Source organism: Magnolia sinica, chromosome 1, assembly GCF_029962835.1.
Source record: "Magnolia sinica isolate HGM2019 chromosome 1, MsV1, whole genome shotgun sequence".
In the NCBI taxonomy this organism is placed as follows: Eukaryota; Viridiplantae; Streptophyta; class Magnoliopsida; order Magnoliales; family Magnoliaceae; genus Magnolia; species Magnolia sinica.
Genome location: NC_080573.1, coordinates 13,991,535 through 14,011,095, shown reverse-complemented (window position 1 = coordinate 14,011,095; position 19,561 = coordinate 13,991,535). Strand labels below are relative to the sequence as shown.

Sequence of the window (19,561 nt, the reverse complement as noted above, 5' to 3'; positions counted from 1 at the left end):
TTCATATAAATGGGAAACAATGGGATGTTACATTTATGTTAATATACATGTTTGAATCTGGGTTATTGACATACCTCATTTTGGTTTTGAATTTTGAAGTTCTCTCTCTCTCTCTCTCTCTCTCTCTCTCTCTCTCTTTCTTATTTGATCTTTGGGTGGGTTGCATGGTGAAAAGAAATTAATGGTTGAGAGAGATTGATGGATGGTCGTGGACAGCATAATGATTAGATCAGCATGATATCAAGAGAAGGCATCTTTATGGTTGAATGACTTAGTTTGACAATTTGGGAAGATCTAAGACTTTCTATTAAAGGGCACATTGATCTTAGCTATGGAGTGGTTATGAAAATCGTCTATTCCATGATACACAAATAAGTGCTACAAATGGGAAGGGAGTCTTCGCAGTCCTCTGCGCGCTTGTATAAAATTGCCCAAGTCGAAAGTTTTTGATGAATCGGGGAAACTTCGCTCAGATTATAGTAGAAACTTATTTGATTCGACGCATGACATAAGGTTATTAGATTGTAAACAGGAGTTCTATTAATTTGTGGGGGACATGTACTTTAAATATATGAGTTAGTTACATTCTATTAAAGCCAATTGAAAAGATCGACTTTTAATTATTCATAAAGAATTTTGCTAATTTAATAGATTAGAAAAGAAAGAACATGAACCCTTTTATTAGACAAATCTCTTGTTATGTTCTTTGGAAGGGATTAGCTTTTGTAAAGATGGTAATAATTTCTTTTTCAAAAGGCAACTAATGGGGATATCCATTTATCATTTGGCCCTTCTCTTAGAAATAATCAAGATAAGAAAATAGGGTGTTGTTGGAGTTTTTAGAAATGCAATAGAACTTACACTTTAAAATAACTATTGGATTTTAATTAATCTAGGATCTCATGGTAGAATAACCATGAGGAGATGGACCGGAGTTTCCGACAATATTTCATAAGCGAGAGGAAAAGCTGGCTTGAGATTAACTTAGAGCTGATAATATTCTTGAGGTAAAGATTGATATGCCCTTGCATTACTTTGTAATGATGAATGCATCTGCCTCTCATGGATGCAATTGCCATGTAAAAATAAGGTGGAGTTTTGAAGCTTGGCTTGTAAAATACTTAGGTGGAGGAGCTTGGATTTCTAGATCTCAGCTAAACAATATTGTTGAAATGGTCCCTACCATTTACAATGTAGGCAAGATTCTTTGATGTTCATGATGCCAACTTCCTCCATGATGATGAGGACATCCAAATTGACAGGGCCATTGCAAGTTGTGTAGTGATTTAGGCAGAGTTTGGATTTTTATTTTTTTATTTTTTTTAGATCTTCTACTTTTAACAAAATTTGAAACTACTTCTTGATGTAAAATTTTTTCGAAGGGGTTTTCCTGCTTATGGATGTAATTTTTATTCTTGTAAAATTATAAATCTGATATATATATATATATATATATATATATATATATATATAGTAGTCCGTAGCCATTTCTTCAAGTCCGTAGCTGTTGCTACTTTCAAAATTTTAGCTATGCCCTATTAAGGAACAATTTAAAACCATTCCTGAAGCGTTCCGGAATGGTTTTCATCCGTTCCTAAATAGTGATTTTGGTGTAGTGACAGTTCCATCCATTTTTACTGCTCATTTTTGGGCATGAGCTTGTAGACATCTCACCTAAATCAATAAATACGACCCCTGAACCAATTGGCTATACCTTGAATCCTCAATTATCATTAGATGTCATGCCAAATTTAGAGATGAACCTCATTCTCATCCCAGATTGAATTATTGGACCTAATCAAGAGATTCCTAACTCCCAACCCTTCAATCCGAACCATTGATCAACACTTACCAAAATTCATAACTCTAGCTATATTATGATAAAACTGCACTAATCCGTTAAAAGGATCTTTGAACGCTAATCAGAAAGGAGATACTGGGCATAGACCCCTTTTCAAAGACAGTAAACGGTTTAGATCACTCGAACCATGGCCATGTAGCTTGATTTTTTTTTTTTTTTTTATACACCCGCCACACAATCATGCATGCTGTAGTGGGATTTCACCACCTATGGGTTTTGAACCCAAGACCTCGTGTTGAAACTCCCCAGAGTCTACCACTCGGGCAAGGACTAGAATCCCATGTAGCTTGAAATTGGTCCAGAAAGAATGAGAGGAAAGTTGGCAACTTTGCTGAATCGAGAGATTAGAATACTTTCGACCTGTCACGAGCTGACGGTCACCTGAGACTTTTTCCACCTACCACAGGTCAGGATCCCTTCTTACAGATCTTGCATGGCAAAAAATAAACAAATGTCCACCCACCGTCAACCTGGAACAAGCTGACAGTTTCATTCTATAAATTCAACCCCAACACTTGACTCAATAGCGGGTAGAAGGCCCCAACAGACTAAGGTTAGGTAAAAAAACAAGTCAATCAAAAGGGGCTATACCATATAGTATATCGAAAAACTCTCACACTAATGCCTATATCTTACTCAACCGAGTGAAGTCAGCCTCGGAAGGTCAATTTATTAAAGAAAGCTAATTAGTTCAAGATTGAGGTCAGAATCAGAGACATTTGACTATCCCTTTTGGATAAAAAAGGATATATGAATTTTCTCTTTCTCATGCTCACATATCAATCAAGTTTAAAATGTATCCATTCTACACATTCCAGCATACTACTTACCATGATCTCCATTTTTGTTTTTTTAATCCATTATGTTTTTGCACATTTCTTTTTATTTATCTTGTTCACCTGTCCAGGATTTCTTGATTATGTGTAGCCAGGCTAGGACCTATTCTACTTTCGCCTACCTAGTCCTCTTGTAGGATTTATGCGAAGCATGGTTAGACATATAATGCTACGACATATCCAAATTCCTTTAAAGGTCATTTATCCCATAAAGTAGAGACTGCATGGTGTGAGGGCAGAAGAGGGAGCATAACCTCTTTCTCTTATGTAACCAAGACCCTTATCCTTACAAAAAAACCTAATTAGCTAGTGGTAACTCCAAATATTCAAACGCATCCTTTTTTGACCACCTTTGACATGAAGTGCACAAGGAAACAAAGTTAATCCAACCCAAAACATCTCACATCGCGCACGAGTTTCTTCCCTCTCTCCTCGTAACGGACTATGTTGAGACTGGGTCAAGCTTGCCTGCAGTGCTCACGGAGCCCAAAATAAAGCATATCCAAATCTTACATGGAACACACTATACGAAACAAAAGTGATTGACCATTAAAAACTCCCTGTACCTCATAGAAGTTTTGGATCAAGTTGATATCTGTTTTTTTTTTTTTTCCCTTCATTATGGTCTTTGTGACCTTATTAATAGGTTGGATGGCAAATAAGCATTACAGTGGGCTCTAGGACGTTAAATTACCACTATTTCCTATGGTGTGGTCCACCTGAGATTTGGTTCTGTTTCATTTTTGGGCTAGTGACTTAAAATAAACTGTAAAAACAGATGGACGGCCCTATGGTCACGGCCGCACCGTGTTGGGTGAGGCCATGGCCTCAATTCGCTCCCTGGGTTGTATCCGCAAATGACCCACCTCACTTTTTCGCACTTCAGATCTGGACATGAAAATTAACAGACGAAAGGACAATCTTCGAGATTTTTTTTTTTTTTTTTTTTTTTTAATAAAAAAAACAAATATTCCATTCTTACAAAATTAAAATTTCGGCATTGCTCAGTGATCTTCTGTTTTTCCTATCATCTCAAAAAGTAAATGGATAATAATTATAATGACGTCAGCAACATTTGGCCATGAATTTTCTTTGTTTGTTTTAGCCTGGAAAATTTGTGAAATTGTGGGGTCCACCATTTTACAATGTAAAACTATAATTGATTCTCTCAATTTATGTGCCATAATACATGTTTAAATAAACACCGGGAAATGACAATCCTACTTAGGTGGCATTATCTGGAATCCAGAAACACAAATAGCCCTAAAGGCTATAGGCGAATGACCCAACACGTGCAAAAACGGCAGCATGTATTAGATCAGCACCGTTCATCAGGTAGGCCACACCATGAATGTGCCCATCCAGAAAAGTAGTCCAGACCCATTTTCGACGGAGCAATATAAGTGTACAAAAAGAAAAACGGATGGCCAGTGGCGTACGTATCTGGCATGTGTGTGGTCCACCCATGTGCCCAAACATTTGGGCTGCATCACTCACTGTCTGTGGGTCCCACCTGATGAACGGCACAGATCCCACTGATGCACACCATGAAAATGCAGAGATTTTGAGGATCCTCAACAAACAAATCTATATAATCCTAACGAGCATGCACCTCAGTAGCTGTCATCTCATTGATGGAATAAGATCCGGCCCCACTTGTGGATGAATCTGCATCCATGAAATTCTTCTTATTACTATAAGCTGGTTTCTTGGGTGGAGGAATGGCCATTTCATTGCACAGCATAGATACAACTGATAACATGGTGGGCCTGCTTGTCACATTTTCTTGCACACACAAAAGGCCCACGTGGATGCATCTCAGGACTTCATTGGTGGGACACGAATCGGCGATTGAGGAATCCAACAGGTCCAAACTCTTACCTTCATTCCATAGCTGCCATGCCTGAAATAGTATACCATATGTCATCTTAAATTCATGAAATCTACGGTCCAAAATGGCCAGTGGAAGACATGTACAAGTCCAGCCCACTTGTTAAAGACCCAAGTCTGGGCCAGCCTATGAAAAGGGAGCTGGGTCCCAGCTACCCCATCAATGCAAATCAAGTCAGCTGGGCTGGGCTCACTTTTCGGGGCATTAGGAAGATCAATGGGCTGGATTCGATAGAGATGTTGGGCCCAACTCCAGAGAATCTGGGGCACTGGAACAGGCCCCCATGATCTGAAGGGGGGCTGAAGGGGATCCATATAATGCTATTTCAATTTGAAAAAAATGTTGGGATTTTCCCCCTCCATTGTCTTTGGTTGGACAGAAAATTAAAAAAAGAAAAATGCAGTAGAAAAATCATACTTACATGGCCCATTAAATTAGAGTCGGGATTATGATAACTGTTGTTTCGATTTCCACTAATGATCTCTAATAATAAGACCCCAAAGCTAAACACATCTGATTTCACTGAGAAAAGCCCATCGATGGCGTACTCCGGCGACATATAACCGCTGCATTACAATTGTCAAATGTGAGAATTCAATTCAATGGATGGGATTTTTCAATGATGATAAGTCTTTATTTTATGGCCATTCAAGCAATGGGACATTGAAGAGGTGAATGGTGTGAGACATGCCAGCATGACATACCCTTGTGACTGCATGTGCCTGTGGTACTTACTATGTGCCGACCACTCTATTTGTGTTGCCTTGGGTCTGATTTCCTTTGAAAATTCTAGCCATGCCGAAATCTGAAATTTTAGGGTTCATTTCGTCATCGAGGAGAATGTTGCTAGCTTTCAAATCTCTGTGAATAATTCTCAACCTAGAATCATGATGAAGATAAAGAACTCCTCGAGCAATCCCAATGATAATATCAAACCGCTTCCTCCAATCTAACAACACCCGTCTTGTCCGATCTGTGATGTGAATGTCCACACATGCATTAGATTTTTTTATTTTTTATTTCATATATTCATAAAATTTACTTACAATCACTTGCACACATATGCACATGGGAAATGATAATTTACTCACCTTCATGGGGACGTAAATTGAATCAGAAACACTGATTTAAATTTTTTTTTTCAATAATGGAATTACATCGAATGCTTAATTATAATTATCTTCTTAATTATATGGAAACACACATGAAAAGGAAGAAAAATTCACTAGATATGTTGATTCTCAATTATAAGGGAAGAGAATACTATTAGCCATTACGAGATCTCTAGATTTGGGGGGACTAGAGTTTTTAGAAGAGAAGAAATTTTTCTAGATCTAGAGTTGAAAGTGAGATAAGTATCTCAAACTAAAACACTACACCAATATTTATAGACCACAATCGTAAAGAAATTTAAATTAGATATTAACTTCAATGTATTTATGTTAGGGTGGTAATGAGGTAGACTAAATTACCATGCTTCATTCTAATTAGAAAACTCAATCTATAACCTTTGATGAGAGAGAGAAGTGTCTCAAACCAAATTAATGATACACGCATTTTTATAGATCTCAATCATAGAGAAATCCCAATTAAATATTAACTTTAATGTATCTATGTTATGCTGGTAATGGGGTGAGCCGAATTACTACACTCATTTCTAATTAGAAAACTCAATATATACTCCTCAATCGGGTAGATTTAGTGTGAGACATCTGAGATTATAATTTTTTTTAAAGGAAAAAGACGTTGCATTAAATTACAAGTGGACGAGAAATTATTCATCCCAATCTTCTATCGCTTGTCATAAGTCGTTCATTTGATCACATTCGATCAAGCACACTTAATTTTAGATATGCACGCATATAAATTCTAATATTCTATTCTTGATATATATTTATTTACTTTTGACATTGAATGGATTATATCTTTATCAAACTTGATGGATTAAAGATTGTTGCAAATATTAATATATAACTAATTTTTCAAAACAATTCACAATATAATCTTATTGTCCATTCAATCTTACACTTTAGATAAATCTCCTGTACATTATTACTATAATGAGATTAGTTGTTATCTTCCATAATCCTATCTCAGTGATCCAATTTTGATTTAGCTACTTTCTTAGCGTGCTTCTAACTTAGTCAAATACACATGCATGGCCTTTAGAATGTATAACAAAGTAGCGTCACCTCATTATGACCTTGTCACGTATATTAGAGCAATAAGGATGTAAGAGTCACATATTGGACCAAATACACTAACACAACCATTGGATTGAAATAAATTCGTCACTCATAGGTAATTGGTCTTACAACACATGTGACTTTATTCACAAATTGTGATTGATCAACCGTTTGTTGTCTACATGATCATCATGCAAGATTATCTGATCAACCAGTGATCTATCCCCGCTGCTATACATAGGCTTATATGATATGATTAGATATGGAGATGATCCTATCTATCTTTATGAGATTCCATCCTGATCATCTTATAAATAAGGGCAAAAGTACATCTCATATGTACATACATTTTAATATGCACCACTCCTCTTATGCATACTTGCATAATGGTCTATGTTGTACAAGAAGTGGACCATGCCTTTAATTGATAAGCGTTGGCCACACCTCATCATGATGGCCAATCCAAATGTCCATATGCATATATTATCATCATCAACATTTTCGAAACTTTTAATTGACATGTGGAATAGCGAATCATCAATAGTAAGATTTTCATTTGTTCCATGTCATCGTTGACAACCCATGTATAATATGATAATTGTCCTGCTAAATACTAGTCATTTATTATAACCATATGTTTTTATAAGCCATAGATAGGATGATTGCATAATCTAATTAAAGTGCTCCTTGACATAAAAAGCAATCAACTGTAGGGCCTATTGACTAGATGTTTCGTGATGATGATTGGATGTATTTCTCTTAACGCTTGATTTAAGTTGTCCATTTGTTATTCTATTTATAAGATGATTAATAACATTTGTTTGGAGTGATTTTTGTATCATGGCTTGTCAATAGATAATCAAGATCAATGATTGATTGTTCCACCTATAAATTTAAAGGCTTTGCAGACTTTGCTAACCTTCTCATGAAGGTGCAAAATAAATGCAAACACACATAATAAGTTTCATTTGCGAACATGGATGTGGGTGGGAATTATAACTATGTTCATGACAACTGTCCAATTTGATGGTTACCTGATTGTATCAATAACACATGTATGAATGTATGCATTTGGTGCAAGATTATCAGACATCATGTACTATATCTTTTTACCAATGCGTATGTATGTATACATGAATATGTAGATACTTACGAGCATGTGACATTAATGAAACATGATTATGAAAAGAAAACATACCGAAAATAAAATAGTTGAGGCTTTTGTTTTGCATGTATTCATAAATCAACATTTTTTCTTCTCCTTGAATACAACAACCAAGTATTCTAACCAAATTCCTGTGTTGCAGTTGTTGTATAAGTGCCACCTTATTTTTGAATTCTTCTATTCCCTGTCCTGAATTCCTTGACAGTCTTTTCACCGCTATTTGTTTACCATTCCTCAATGTCCCCTGCAATATGTAATCCAAACTTATTCTACTTTTATTTTGTAATATAAATTTCCTTATTTAAGCCCAATACACACACACACACACACACACACACACACACACACACACACACACAAAAGGAAAAAGGTTCTATGAGGACAACTGTAAGACTCCTATCAGGTGGGGCACATATGATCATCGATTCAGATTTGACCGTTGGATTCTTCACATTGAGCGAGTCAGTGGGCCCCACTACATTTGAGATCATTGTAAATGAGTTTGGGCAAAACGCTTGAACCGCGGTCCCTATTCACGGTTATTAAGCTGGATATGGAAACCTATGGTGTGGAGACTTTAAAAGGGAGAAGTGTGATGGGTAAGCTTCTAGCCATCTTTCCTATAAATAAACGTCTTGGTCCCCTCACCAACACAAGCAAGAAAACCCCGGTTCCATTGAAGGTTCACCTAAAGGTGTAAGGTGCAGAAGATCAAGAATCCTGTCAGCGACAATGTCTTCCTAATCAAATACGCTTTTAGGTTATGGTATTGAATCTCCATTATTGATGCATAGACGATCCGTCAATTCCACGATACAGATATATCATTTGGTATCAGAGCTTCTTATGCATCAATCTTGACAGATTCGAGCACCTATTCAGTCCAGGTTCATGCGTCATGGGATTTTCTTTGTCGATGATATTCATTATTAGGTTCATATGTGTAATCTTCCCAATCAGTTGCCATTGAAATCAGAGAGATGGCCATCCCTGTTGTTAGCCTGAAGCTCTCTGGTTTTGAGTTATCGGCTGCTAATAGCCTTGTTGCCATGAAATCGTACAAGGTAAATCCCATTGTTGGTTATTGCTACTACAATCCGATCGCAGCGATGGATTCCGGCAACCATGTCCATGAGTGCAAACAATCAGGGTGAAGGCCCTAACTCTGATTGGCAACAGACCTTGATTCGACATCCTCACCATAGTTTCATGGCTTAAAAACTCATGACTTAGGTGGGCCACAACATACACAATACTTGAAAGAGGATGCCCACCCATTGAAATCTTCTTGATTGTTTATAGGGCCCATTGATATGTGGTTCAAACATCCCGCCCATCCATTGTGTGTCTCACTTGGATGAGGGGTCACACTAAATTTCAAGCCATTTAAAAACTTTGGTGGGCCCTACCAAGTGCTTTTAGGTGTGTTGGAAATGATTTTCCATGGTTTCACATTATGTGGCTCGCTTGACTTTCAAATACAGCTGGCTTTTAAGATATCCCATAACCTAAAGGGGACCCACCAAATGCCTGGTGTGGATGTCCAACACACCACGGTGGGGCCCACAGAGCTCGAATTCATGGGAAGTTATCATGAGGTCGACTTTGTGGAACCTTTTCCCACACACATGCACACACACATCTATTCATACATACATACACATGTAATGTACGTATGTGTGTGTGTGTGTTTGTGTGAAATGCTTCTACACAATTAGTTGAACACTTTAAATTCGTCTAGCTAGTTGTGTATAAAATAGAAAAAAAAATTTCTTTATGCATGTGTAATGCCCCCTCATGAGAGACTACGTAACATCAAGTCCTACATAGGTTGGATGAGTGCATGTGTCAAAGATCTTGTTCATCAAGTAGGGCCCACTAATTAGATGTTATTTGCCAAAATATTAAATGGTCTTCATCACTAGGGCCACACATGCAAGTTGAATTTGGACCATTGTAATTGATTTCTAATAGCCACTTTTCTTATAGAAAAATATCTTACTATTGATCAGAGCAAAATTATATTTTTATATCATTTATTTGCTTGCAAGGTACCCTACCCGATTAACAAATTGAATTTCTTACATATGTAGTGCATCGCTCAAATACATAACACATGTACACTTTTTTGCTATGAAAGAATGTAATCTTATAGTGAGAGAGTATTCAATGAGGAGAGAGAGAGAGAGAGAGAGAGAGAGAGAGAGAGAGAGAGAGAGAGAGAGTCTTAATTGAAGAGAGAGAGGGAAGAGGATTACATCCTGCCTTGCTTAGACAATGATCCAGGTAGGGGCTTTATGGGGCCCAACGTGATGTACACACTGGCCATCCATTTTTCGAGATCATTTTAGCGTATTAGCCAAAAAATGAGGTAAATCTAAAGCTCAATTGTACCACACCATGGGAAGCAACAATGATAATGACACCTATAGATGAAACCTTCCTTAGGACCATTATGATGTTCATTTGCCATCCAACCTTATAAGGTCATATAGACATGGATGAAGGGAAAACACAAATAGTAACATGATTTAAAACTTCTATGTCTCTTAAGAAGTTTTAAATGGTGGGAGTCCAATTCTCATCGTGTGGTCCACTTAAGCCTTGGATTTGCCTCAATTTTGGGTTTATGTCCTAAAATGATCTGGCAAAATGAATGGACGGTGTGGATAAAACCCATACATCATGGTGTGTCCCACGGAGCCTTGTTTGGATGGATTACCGTCTAGGCGGGGCAAGACTCTATCCGCTTCCTGATAGAGAAATAAAGAGTATTAAAAGAAGGGGGGAGAGAGAGAGAGAGAGAGAGAGAGAGAGAGAGAGAGAGAGAGAGAGAGAGAGAGAGAGAGAGAGAGAGAGAGAGAGAGAGAGAGAGAGGAGGCTTGTTTAAAAAGAAAGGGAAGTGGATTGCGCTCCACCCTAGTTGGATGGAAATTGGTTGAGGAATGGGCTCTATGGGGCCCACCATGATGTATGGGTTTTATCCACATTGTTCATCCATTTTTCTAGATCACTTTAGGGCATAAGCAAAAAATGAGGCAGATAAAAGGCATAAGTGGACCACACCACAACAAGCAGTAATGATAATGACGCCCATCGTTGAAACCTTCTTAAGGCCCACCATGTTATTTATTTGCCATCCAACCTATTCATAAGGTTACACAAACCTGGATGAAGGGAAAAAACAAATGTTAGCTTAATCTAAAACTTTTGTGGCCCTAGGAAGTTTTCAATGGTGGTTGTTCAATCCTTTATGTGTGGTCCACTTGAGCCTCATATCTAAAATGATCTAGAAAAATGGATGAATGACATGGATAAGACCCATACATCATGATATGCCCCCATAGAGCCCCTACCTAGACTGATTCTATTGAGGGCTAATGAGAGAGAAGTTGTACATATGTGATGTATTATCATGATGCATCACATGTATGAGAAATCCAGTTCATTAATTAGGTAGGATACCTTGTAAACTTGTGAATGACATAAAAATTTGATTTTTTTTTTTTTTTTTTCCAACCAATAGTAAGATATATTTATACAAGAAAACTAAGTTGTTTGAACTCTATTCTAACTGTCCATATTCAAGTTGCATGTATGGATCCAGTGATGAAGACCAATTATAAATTTTTGGCAAATAGCATCTAGGTAGTAAGCTTTATTTGATGAATGGGCTGGATCTTCGACACGTGTTTGCATAATCTCTTTGTAAGATTTAATGTTATATAATCTCTCATGAGGGAGCATTATATAGGAAAATAGATTTTTATTTTTTAAAAAACTATTTAATACATAGCTAGTTGAACCAATTCGAAGGAAGCCAATTGTATCCTACTCTCACATGTACGATAATATGTCCAGGTAGGGCTCTATGTGGCCCACCGTAATGTATGACTATTATCCATACCATCAATTTATTTTTTCAAATCATTGTAAAATATCAACCCAAAAATGAGGTAAATCTAAGGTTCGTGGGGACCACATAGTGGGGATTGAACGCCCACAATTAAAAACTTCTTAGGAGCCTTAAAAGTTTTGAATCAAGTTGATATTTGTGTTTTCCTTCATCTAGGTCTATATGACCTTATGAACAAGTTGGATGGCAAATAAACATCATGTGGCCCTAGGAAGGTCTCAATGGTGGATGCCATTATCACTGTTCCTTCCTCTGTTGTGGTCCACTTAAGCCTTGGATCCACCTCATTTTTGGGTTCATACCCTAAAATGATATAGAAAAATGAATGGATGGTGTGGATGGATTATCATTCAGTTGGGGCAGGACACAATCTGCTTCCGAATATGAAATGTCTAACTAGTTATGTGTGAGCATTTCTTTACACGCATATACATGAGGTGACTAGCTAGCTGTCTAACTATGGCCAATCAGATTTTTGGATAGGCTAACTTTTGGGCTTTAGAAGTTTCATGACGTGACTCATCTAGTGGAGTATTTGGATTTTATGCCCACATCACATGTTAAAAAGTGCTCTCGAGTTCCCATGAGAAACAGTTTCTTTGTGAGCATTTCTCTCTCTATATGTGTAAATGTATATGTATATGTAAGTATATGTAAGTGCACGCGCACATACACACATACATACCTATATACGCTCACTTGAGCACCTTTTTATATGCGCACTCATGCACATCTTTGCATACATGTCTTGGGCACGAAATCTGAACGGACCATGTGATGCGGAATCCCATGAAACCCCCTAGGGCCCAACTTTCACATTAATCCAACACTTTAGTAGGCCATAGCAAAGAGAGGAGAAATCAAGGGAAGAAATTATTTCCTTTTGCCATGGCCAACTAAAGTTTTGGATCAAGGTGAAAGTTGAGCCTAGGTAATTGCATGAGGTGCCACATCATGTGAGTTGAGTTCTCAAAAAGTTCTCACGAGTTCTCATAAAAATTGATGCTCAAGTGAGCATTTTAATATATATATATATATATATATTGAAATGCTCACGTGTGCACGTCTGCACCTTTGCACATGTGTCATGGGCATCTAATTCGAACGGTCCATGTGATGCAACACCCCATGAAACCCTAATGGACCAATGGGCATAGCAAAGAGATGCAAATTAAGGGAGGAAACTGTTTTTTTTTCATGCCCACTAAAGTTTTGGATCAAAGTAAAAGTTGGGCCTTGAGGACTTCATGGAGTGCTGCATCACATGGACTGTTCAGATTTTGGACTCACATTATGTGTGATGTGTTCTCAAAAAGTTTGCACGAGTTTCATGCGGACTGTTGCGCGGCTGAGCATTCTTGATGTGTGTGTATGGGAAATTGTACTACGAGGTTGACTACCATGAGGTCGAGCTATGTGGGCCCCACTGTAATCTGTGTCGAACATCTACCCCATTAGTTAGATGCACCATTCCATGGTGGGCCACAGGCTTAAAAATCAAGTCAATCCATAGCTAGGGGGCCACATCACATACAACAGTTGAGAGGGGTTATCCTCCCATTAAAACATTCATAATCATTTACTGGGCCCACTGAGATGTGGTTCACAGATCCAGACTATCCATTGCATGTCTCCCACTTGGATGAGGGGTCAGACCAAGTTTTAGACACATTCAAAACTCATGTGAGCCCCACAAAGTACTTTTATATATTTTAAGCATGTCTTCACCAAGATTAAACATATGAGCCCCGCAAAGTACTTTTATATATACAGATATGTACGTATGTATGTTTGTATGTATGTATGTATATAGGTTGCGTCCTGACCTTGTAAACGGGGCCAAAGCCACCCTCTCCAAGCTTATTTGATTCGGAGAAGTCATCCGTAGCAATCACCACATCACCGAGATTAAACAGTGGCAGATCTGAGCTCTTCACACTCACATTTGAAAAGTTCCCATACGTACTCTCCCGTGCATGCCCACCTGCATTTCCTACACGTTCTCATGCCTTTTTAGAACACTATGTTCCTTGCACCACCACGTGCTAAATCATTTTCTGCGAGTGGAGCCCACTCTCAGTCATCGAAAACGTTAAAACGATGGGTTTGGTGCCAGTGGGGCCCACTGTCAGTCATCCAAAACGTTGAGACGATGGGCATCAAAATCCACTACTTGTAAGATCTGGACCCTTCAATAGGTGGCCAGCAATTTGACGGTTGAGAAAAAAGAAAACACAGCAACAGTTCGGATTGGATAGAGAAAGTGGTCCATGGCTAGGATCTTCCAATCAGGCATGTTTTTGGTGCATGCACCGTCCAGGGTGAGCCCCACCATGCCCAATGGTATGGATCCTGTAACCATTGGCCCCCCTTGAACAAACTGATAGCCACCCCATAGCGTGATGCATGTGTCTTATCCGCGCCGTCCATCCGTTTTTTCAGATCATTTTAGATTGTGAGACCAAAGTCCATGCATATCCAAATCTCAAGTGGACCACACCACAGGAAACATTGTGAATTGAATGTCTACCGCTGAAAAATTCTAAGGGGTCACGGAAGTTTTGGATCAAGCTGATATTTTCGTTTCCATTCATCCAGGTCTGTTCGGCCTTATGAAGAGGTTGAATGAGAAACAAACATCACTGTGAGGCCCTAGGAAGGTTTCAACGGTGGACGTCATTATCCCCCATGTTTCTTGTAGTGTGATCCACTTGAGGTTTGGATATAATTTAATTTTGAGCTCATGCCCTAAAATGAGCCTAAAAAACGGATGGACGGCGTGGATAAGATACATACATCCAGGGACCCCACAGAGTTTACTCAGTACGCGCGCAATCCGCCTACCTTTTATAAACATTCACAGAAGCGTTCTAAGTCCACGCGCGTGTGGGAGCCCTTATCTTCACACTCATCGTCTGTCTCACAAAGTGACACGTGTGCGAGATCCGAGCTTCATTTAGGTGATCTACACGGCTTAGAACATCTGTACTAAAAATCAGATCATTTCGCACCTCAGGTGGCCCACCTCATGTCAAAAAAAATGAATGGCTAGAAAGAGAATTTTAACCGTCTATTTAGCCCATCCCAATTAGCAGGGATAAGGCTCAGATTATGATGATGATCATCATGATTATGGCCCACCTGACGAGTGAACTTGTCCGTTATTTTTCGCAGATAACCTACTCATTATTTGAGATAATGCCGTACAGTCACTTATTTTACTCTGACCTGAAGTGACGTCACCACATTTTGTGGATCGATCTCACTATGATATATGTATTGTATCCACACCGTCCATACACTTGGATATATAATTTTAGGATATATATGAGTCGAAGAATGAAGTAGATCCAAAGCTTGAGTGGACCACCTCAGAAAACAGTGGGGATTGAACGTCTACCATTAAAAACTTCTTTGGGTCACACGCATTTCTGCTTATTTATGTGATCATACCTTAAAATGATATATAAGAAAATGGATGGACGGACAAACAGACAAACAGAACTGCACATTCATAACTGGCCGGGTAGGACGCAATACGCCTCCATTCACGGGGAGAGCGGATAAGGTGTGGTCCCGGCCTTACCCAAGACCGTGCGGCCCAACCCGACTCAATCCATGTGCTTATACAGCCACGTGTGCATCCGTTTTTTCAGATCATTTTATAGCATGATCCCAGAAATTAAGCAGATCTAAATCCCAGTTTGATTATGTTATAGGAAACAGTGGTGATTGAAGATTTCACCATCGAAATGTATATAGGGCCCACCGTAATGTTTTTACTAAGAAAGAGTTTAAAAACAGGCTCTTTTTTGAAATCACATGGGTGGCTGTACCGCTGGACGGCATGGTCTTTGCACGTATGCTTGTGTGTGTGGATGCGTAGGGCTCCACACGCGCGTGGAATTAGCAAATCTCTCGTGTTAAATATCTATTTGGAGAAAACTTATGTAAACGGGAAGCATGTGTACCAGATCCGAACGTGTCATCAGCTGATCACCGATGGTTAGATGCCATGCTTCAAAATTCAATCTGCTATGATCCTCAGGTAGGCCATAAATATAAAGAAAATCTTTAAGAGAAATTGACTAAGGGTCCAAATTTTATGTATATGTATGGCCCACCTGATGATCAGATTGGCCATATTTTGGAAGATGTGGCATCTGGACGGTGGGGATCACGCAGTGAATGGCTCCAATCTTGCACACGCGTTCTTAGTTTCACGTATACGGCAAGTAAGCGCACAAACAGATGTTAAAGCTAACCGTACCTTTCTTTTCGTTTTTTCTCTTCCGGAGGCAATAGCCGCATGAGAAGAGGAGCAGCGTCGTTGGTATGACCGTTAATGCGAGTATCAGCACTAGCTTTTTCCTCTTCGGGCTTGAATCTACGGTAGCCAATCAAATTTTCAGTACAATCCAACGGTGGGAAATGGTTATAGGGCGTGGACTTAGTGGGCCCCAACATGGAGGTGACCCGGCCAGAAAATTAGGTCTTTCCTCTCATCAGGTTTACCACTTGTGAATGTGAGTAGAAACATGTACATAGAAAATAGAAAGAAAACTAAAGTAGTATAAAAAATATTCTATACAAAATTAAAAAATCTCATTGAAGCAAATCTCTCAGTTTATATCAACACTAAATGGAAGAATCCCATCAAAGTAAATCCTTATAAGCATGTTTCAAATGGTAATTATTGAATTCAGAAAAGTTGAATAGGTAGACTCAATGTTGAAGTGACATCATCAAGTTATGTGGCCCACCATGATATATGTTTTACATCCACACTGTCCATCCATTTTGAGAGATCATTTTATGGCATGAGACAAATAATAAGTCATACATAAAGCTCTAGTGAATCCCACCGTAGAAAATGGTGGGGAGAGTAACACCCATCATTAAAAACTTTTAAGGGCTACAAAAGTTTTTGATAAAGCTGATATTTATATTTTTTCCTTCTTTCATGTCTTGGTTTACTTATGAATATGTTGGATCTCAAATAAACATTCCAGTAGACCTTAGGAATGTTCCAACGGTGGGTGCCACTCTCTGCACTGTTTTCAGTGGCAGGTCCGCTAAAACTTTGAATCTGTCTTATTATTTGCATCATGTCCTAAAATAACCTCTTCAAATGGATGGATGTTATGGATGCCATACATAAAAGTTTTGGATCAAGATGATATTTCATTGGTCAACCTTATCAATAGGTTGGATGGAAAACTATTCAATTAATACTGATCCCTGTGGTGTGGTCCACCGATCTGCTTTATTTTGGTAATCATGCATGCTTATGCCCAAAAATGATCTGTAAAATGGATGGACCGCGTGGATGTAAGTCACATACATAAAGGTGGGCCCCACGGTCACCGATCTAACGAACTCAGTGGATCCCCTAATCGCCGGACCAGGGACCCACATGTACGGAACTGGGGCATCAGGTTCAGACCATGCTTCAGGCCACGTTTGGATCGACACCCAATTGAATTGAATTGTAATAATTTCACATCCAATAGAGTGGAAAAAACCAAATGGGGACCCCCAAATCACGATTTGAACGCAATCAATGGCCACGCTCCCTCCATTTGATCATTTCTACCAAACTAACAGTCCCAATTCGCTTCAAACAATCGTCCAAACGCCCCATCCAAACAGACCCAACCCGATTCAAAACTAAGCCAATCTTACGAAGAAAAAAAATAAAAAATAAAAAAATCCCACTTACCAAGCTCCGAACCCGCCAAACGCACGTATAAATCCTCCCCATCGTCGGAATACAGCTTCATATCAATTAAATCCCCATACCACATCAAACACTCACCTCCCCACTTATCAATATCAGCACTTGCATAAGCAGTGCAAGAGCAGTTCTTCAAGCACTCATCCCTACACTCCCTCAGACCCGATAATCGTACAACCCGAGCCGACGACGTATCCGGCAGCTTCACATTTTCAATTTTCTTAAACCCATCTCCCTTCCCACAACCCAATCCCTGCCGTCGATTACACCCACTAGACCAATCATGCAAGTTCCACACCTCCGGCAGCTTGGGCTTAAACCCTCTCAAACACTCACATATCACCGCACGATTCACATTGCAGCTGCTGTAGGCCCCACATTTCGCATACTCATCGCACTTATCGTCGATGGCACGTGAGAACGGTGTCCATCGCTGGGTCCCATCTCGCCATGCTAACCGTTGAAGATCACCTGAGCTATTCAAAATCAATCTGGAGAAGATGGAATTGCTATTTAGATCATACCAGTAGTAGGTCCCATCACCGTCGATCTTGAAATGGTATGTGACCACGGTCTGATGGTTCATCAACGGTACGCCGCTGAATCCTCGACCGTTCCATGGCCCACTTCTCCAGAGCTCATTGGATCCTTTCAGTAGGAAGAGCTGAGGGGACCCACGTGGATCCATTTGAAAGATGTAGTCACCGCTGGCTGGATCGGTCTCAGATTTCCATGACCTCATGACCCTGCTCACACCCTTCTTCCTGTCCCACCCGAATTTCATGCCCGCTAGTAGAGTATCCGTCGGGTAATCGAAGCTTTGCCATAACACTCGGTTCTGATTATCCTTCAAAACAAGATTTCCTGTATCCAGGAGCGTTGCGGTTGTATAATTCACCGCGGTCGAAGCATTTGTGATCGTAAAAGCAGGCCGTCCCACCATCAAGACTGCAAGGTTTCCATCAGGACTGATGGATAGAACGCCGGATGAATTCGTGAGTGGATCGTCTCTGTTGGCCACCCAAACGTACTTCTTCTCCGGCGGGGCCTTCTTGTACCATATTCCGACGTACCGGGCAGTCGAATTGCCGGGACTGAAGAATCCGAGTTCGAAGTTACTGGCGTCAGATATTAGAGTTTGGCCGTCTTTGATGGATTTGGAAGGGGTGATTGTGTCAATGGAAGTGCAAAATGGGAAGAGAAGGGAGAGAAGGAGAAGAAAATTTGGAAATGAAATGTCAAAAGCCATGTCCATGCATGCTATAGTCGGCCTTGCACTCTTGTATTTATATATTATCATGGAATTATTAGGGCGTGTTTGGATGGGCACCAAATTCATATATTTGATAAACTTGTAATTGTTAGAATTTATGAAATATCCAATTAATGTGTTTGGTTAATATCACCCTGATTTTGAAACTATCACCATGTTTATGAGGAAAATTTGCCAAAGATATTATTGTTATCTCGACAATATTTTATTTTAATTTTTAAAATTTTTTGCCAGGGTATTATTGTTATCTTGTTAATATTTCATTTTTTTGAAAAAAAAATTGCCAGGATTTTAGTCTCAATGATGTGATCTACAGTTAAATTGGAGGATTATGATTCTTTATTGAACACCATAGGAAAATCTGAGAATTAAGCCTCTTATCTTGATAATTTAAGCTTCAAAGTTGTTGAATTTTTATATTATATGTTTTTAGCTAAAACTATCATTGATCATTTTTAATTTGGCTGGTATATCTTTTGAATGATTATAATAAGCATGTTCCGTGTTTTAATGTTTATATGCACTATTTAATCATCTATTAATATGTGCCTTTTAGTTGGTAAATTTATGACCTAGAGAGCTGTTTGATATTGTGTTTTTATTGGTATATCGATTAAAATTAACTTTTTGTCAAATAATGACAGAAGGAGGGAGAAAGATCAAGTCTCACTAAAACAATGCATTCTGTTTTACAAG

At 39.0% G+C, this 19,561-nt stretch overlaps 2 protein-coding genes across 3 annotated transcripts; both read right to left on the bottom strand.

Moving 5' to 3' along the window:
- Window positions 1-3,778: 3,778 nt before the first annotated feature.
- On the bottom strand, window positions 3,779-18,109 carry LOC131240524 (G-type lectin S-receptor-like serine/threonine-protein kinase At1g11410). 2 transcript variants are annotated; one of them, XM_058238806.1, is made up of 8 exons: window positions 17,578-18,109; window positions 16,126-16,242; window positions 13,682-13,848; window positions 7,973-8,183; window positions 5,324-5,561; window positions 5,010-5,154; window positions 4,000-4,600; window positions 3,779-3,967 (listed from the first exon to the last, which is right to left on the bottom strand). In XM_058238806.1, exons 1-7 carry the CDS (start codon window positions 17,660-17,662, stop codon window positions 4,295-4,297), a joined length of 1,269 nt encoding a protein of 422 aa, XP_058094789.1. In that variant the 5' UTR covers window positions 17,663-18,109; the 3' UTR covers window positions 3,779-3,967; window positions 4,000-4,294. The 2 variants fall into 2 exon arrangements, with proteins under 2 accessions (XP_058094789.1, XP_058094797.1); XM_058238814.1 differs by having other exon boundaries at window positions 3,779-4,600; window positions 13,682-13,839.
- Window positions 17,662-18,961, bottom strand: LOC131244073 (receptor-like serine/threonine-protein kinase SD1-8). Its single transcript, XM_058243736.1, has 2 exons — window positions 17,755-18,961; window positions 17,662-17,696 (listed from the first exon to the last, which is right to left on the bottom strand). The coding sequence occupies exons 1-2, from the start codon at window positions 18,929-18,931 to the stop codon at window positions 17,662-17,664; spliced, it is 1,212 nt and encodes a 403-aa protein (XP_058099719.1). The 5' UTR covers window positions 18,932-18,961.
- Window positions 18,962-19,561: the final 600 nt, after the last annotated feature.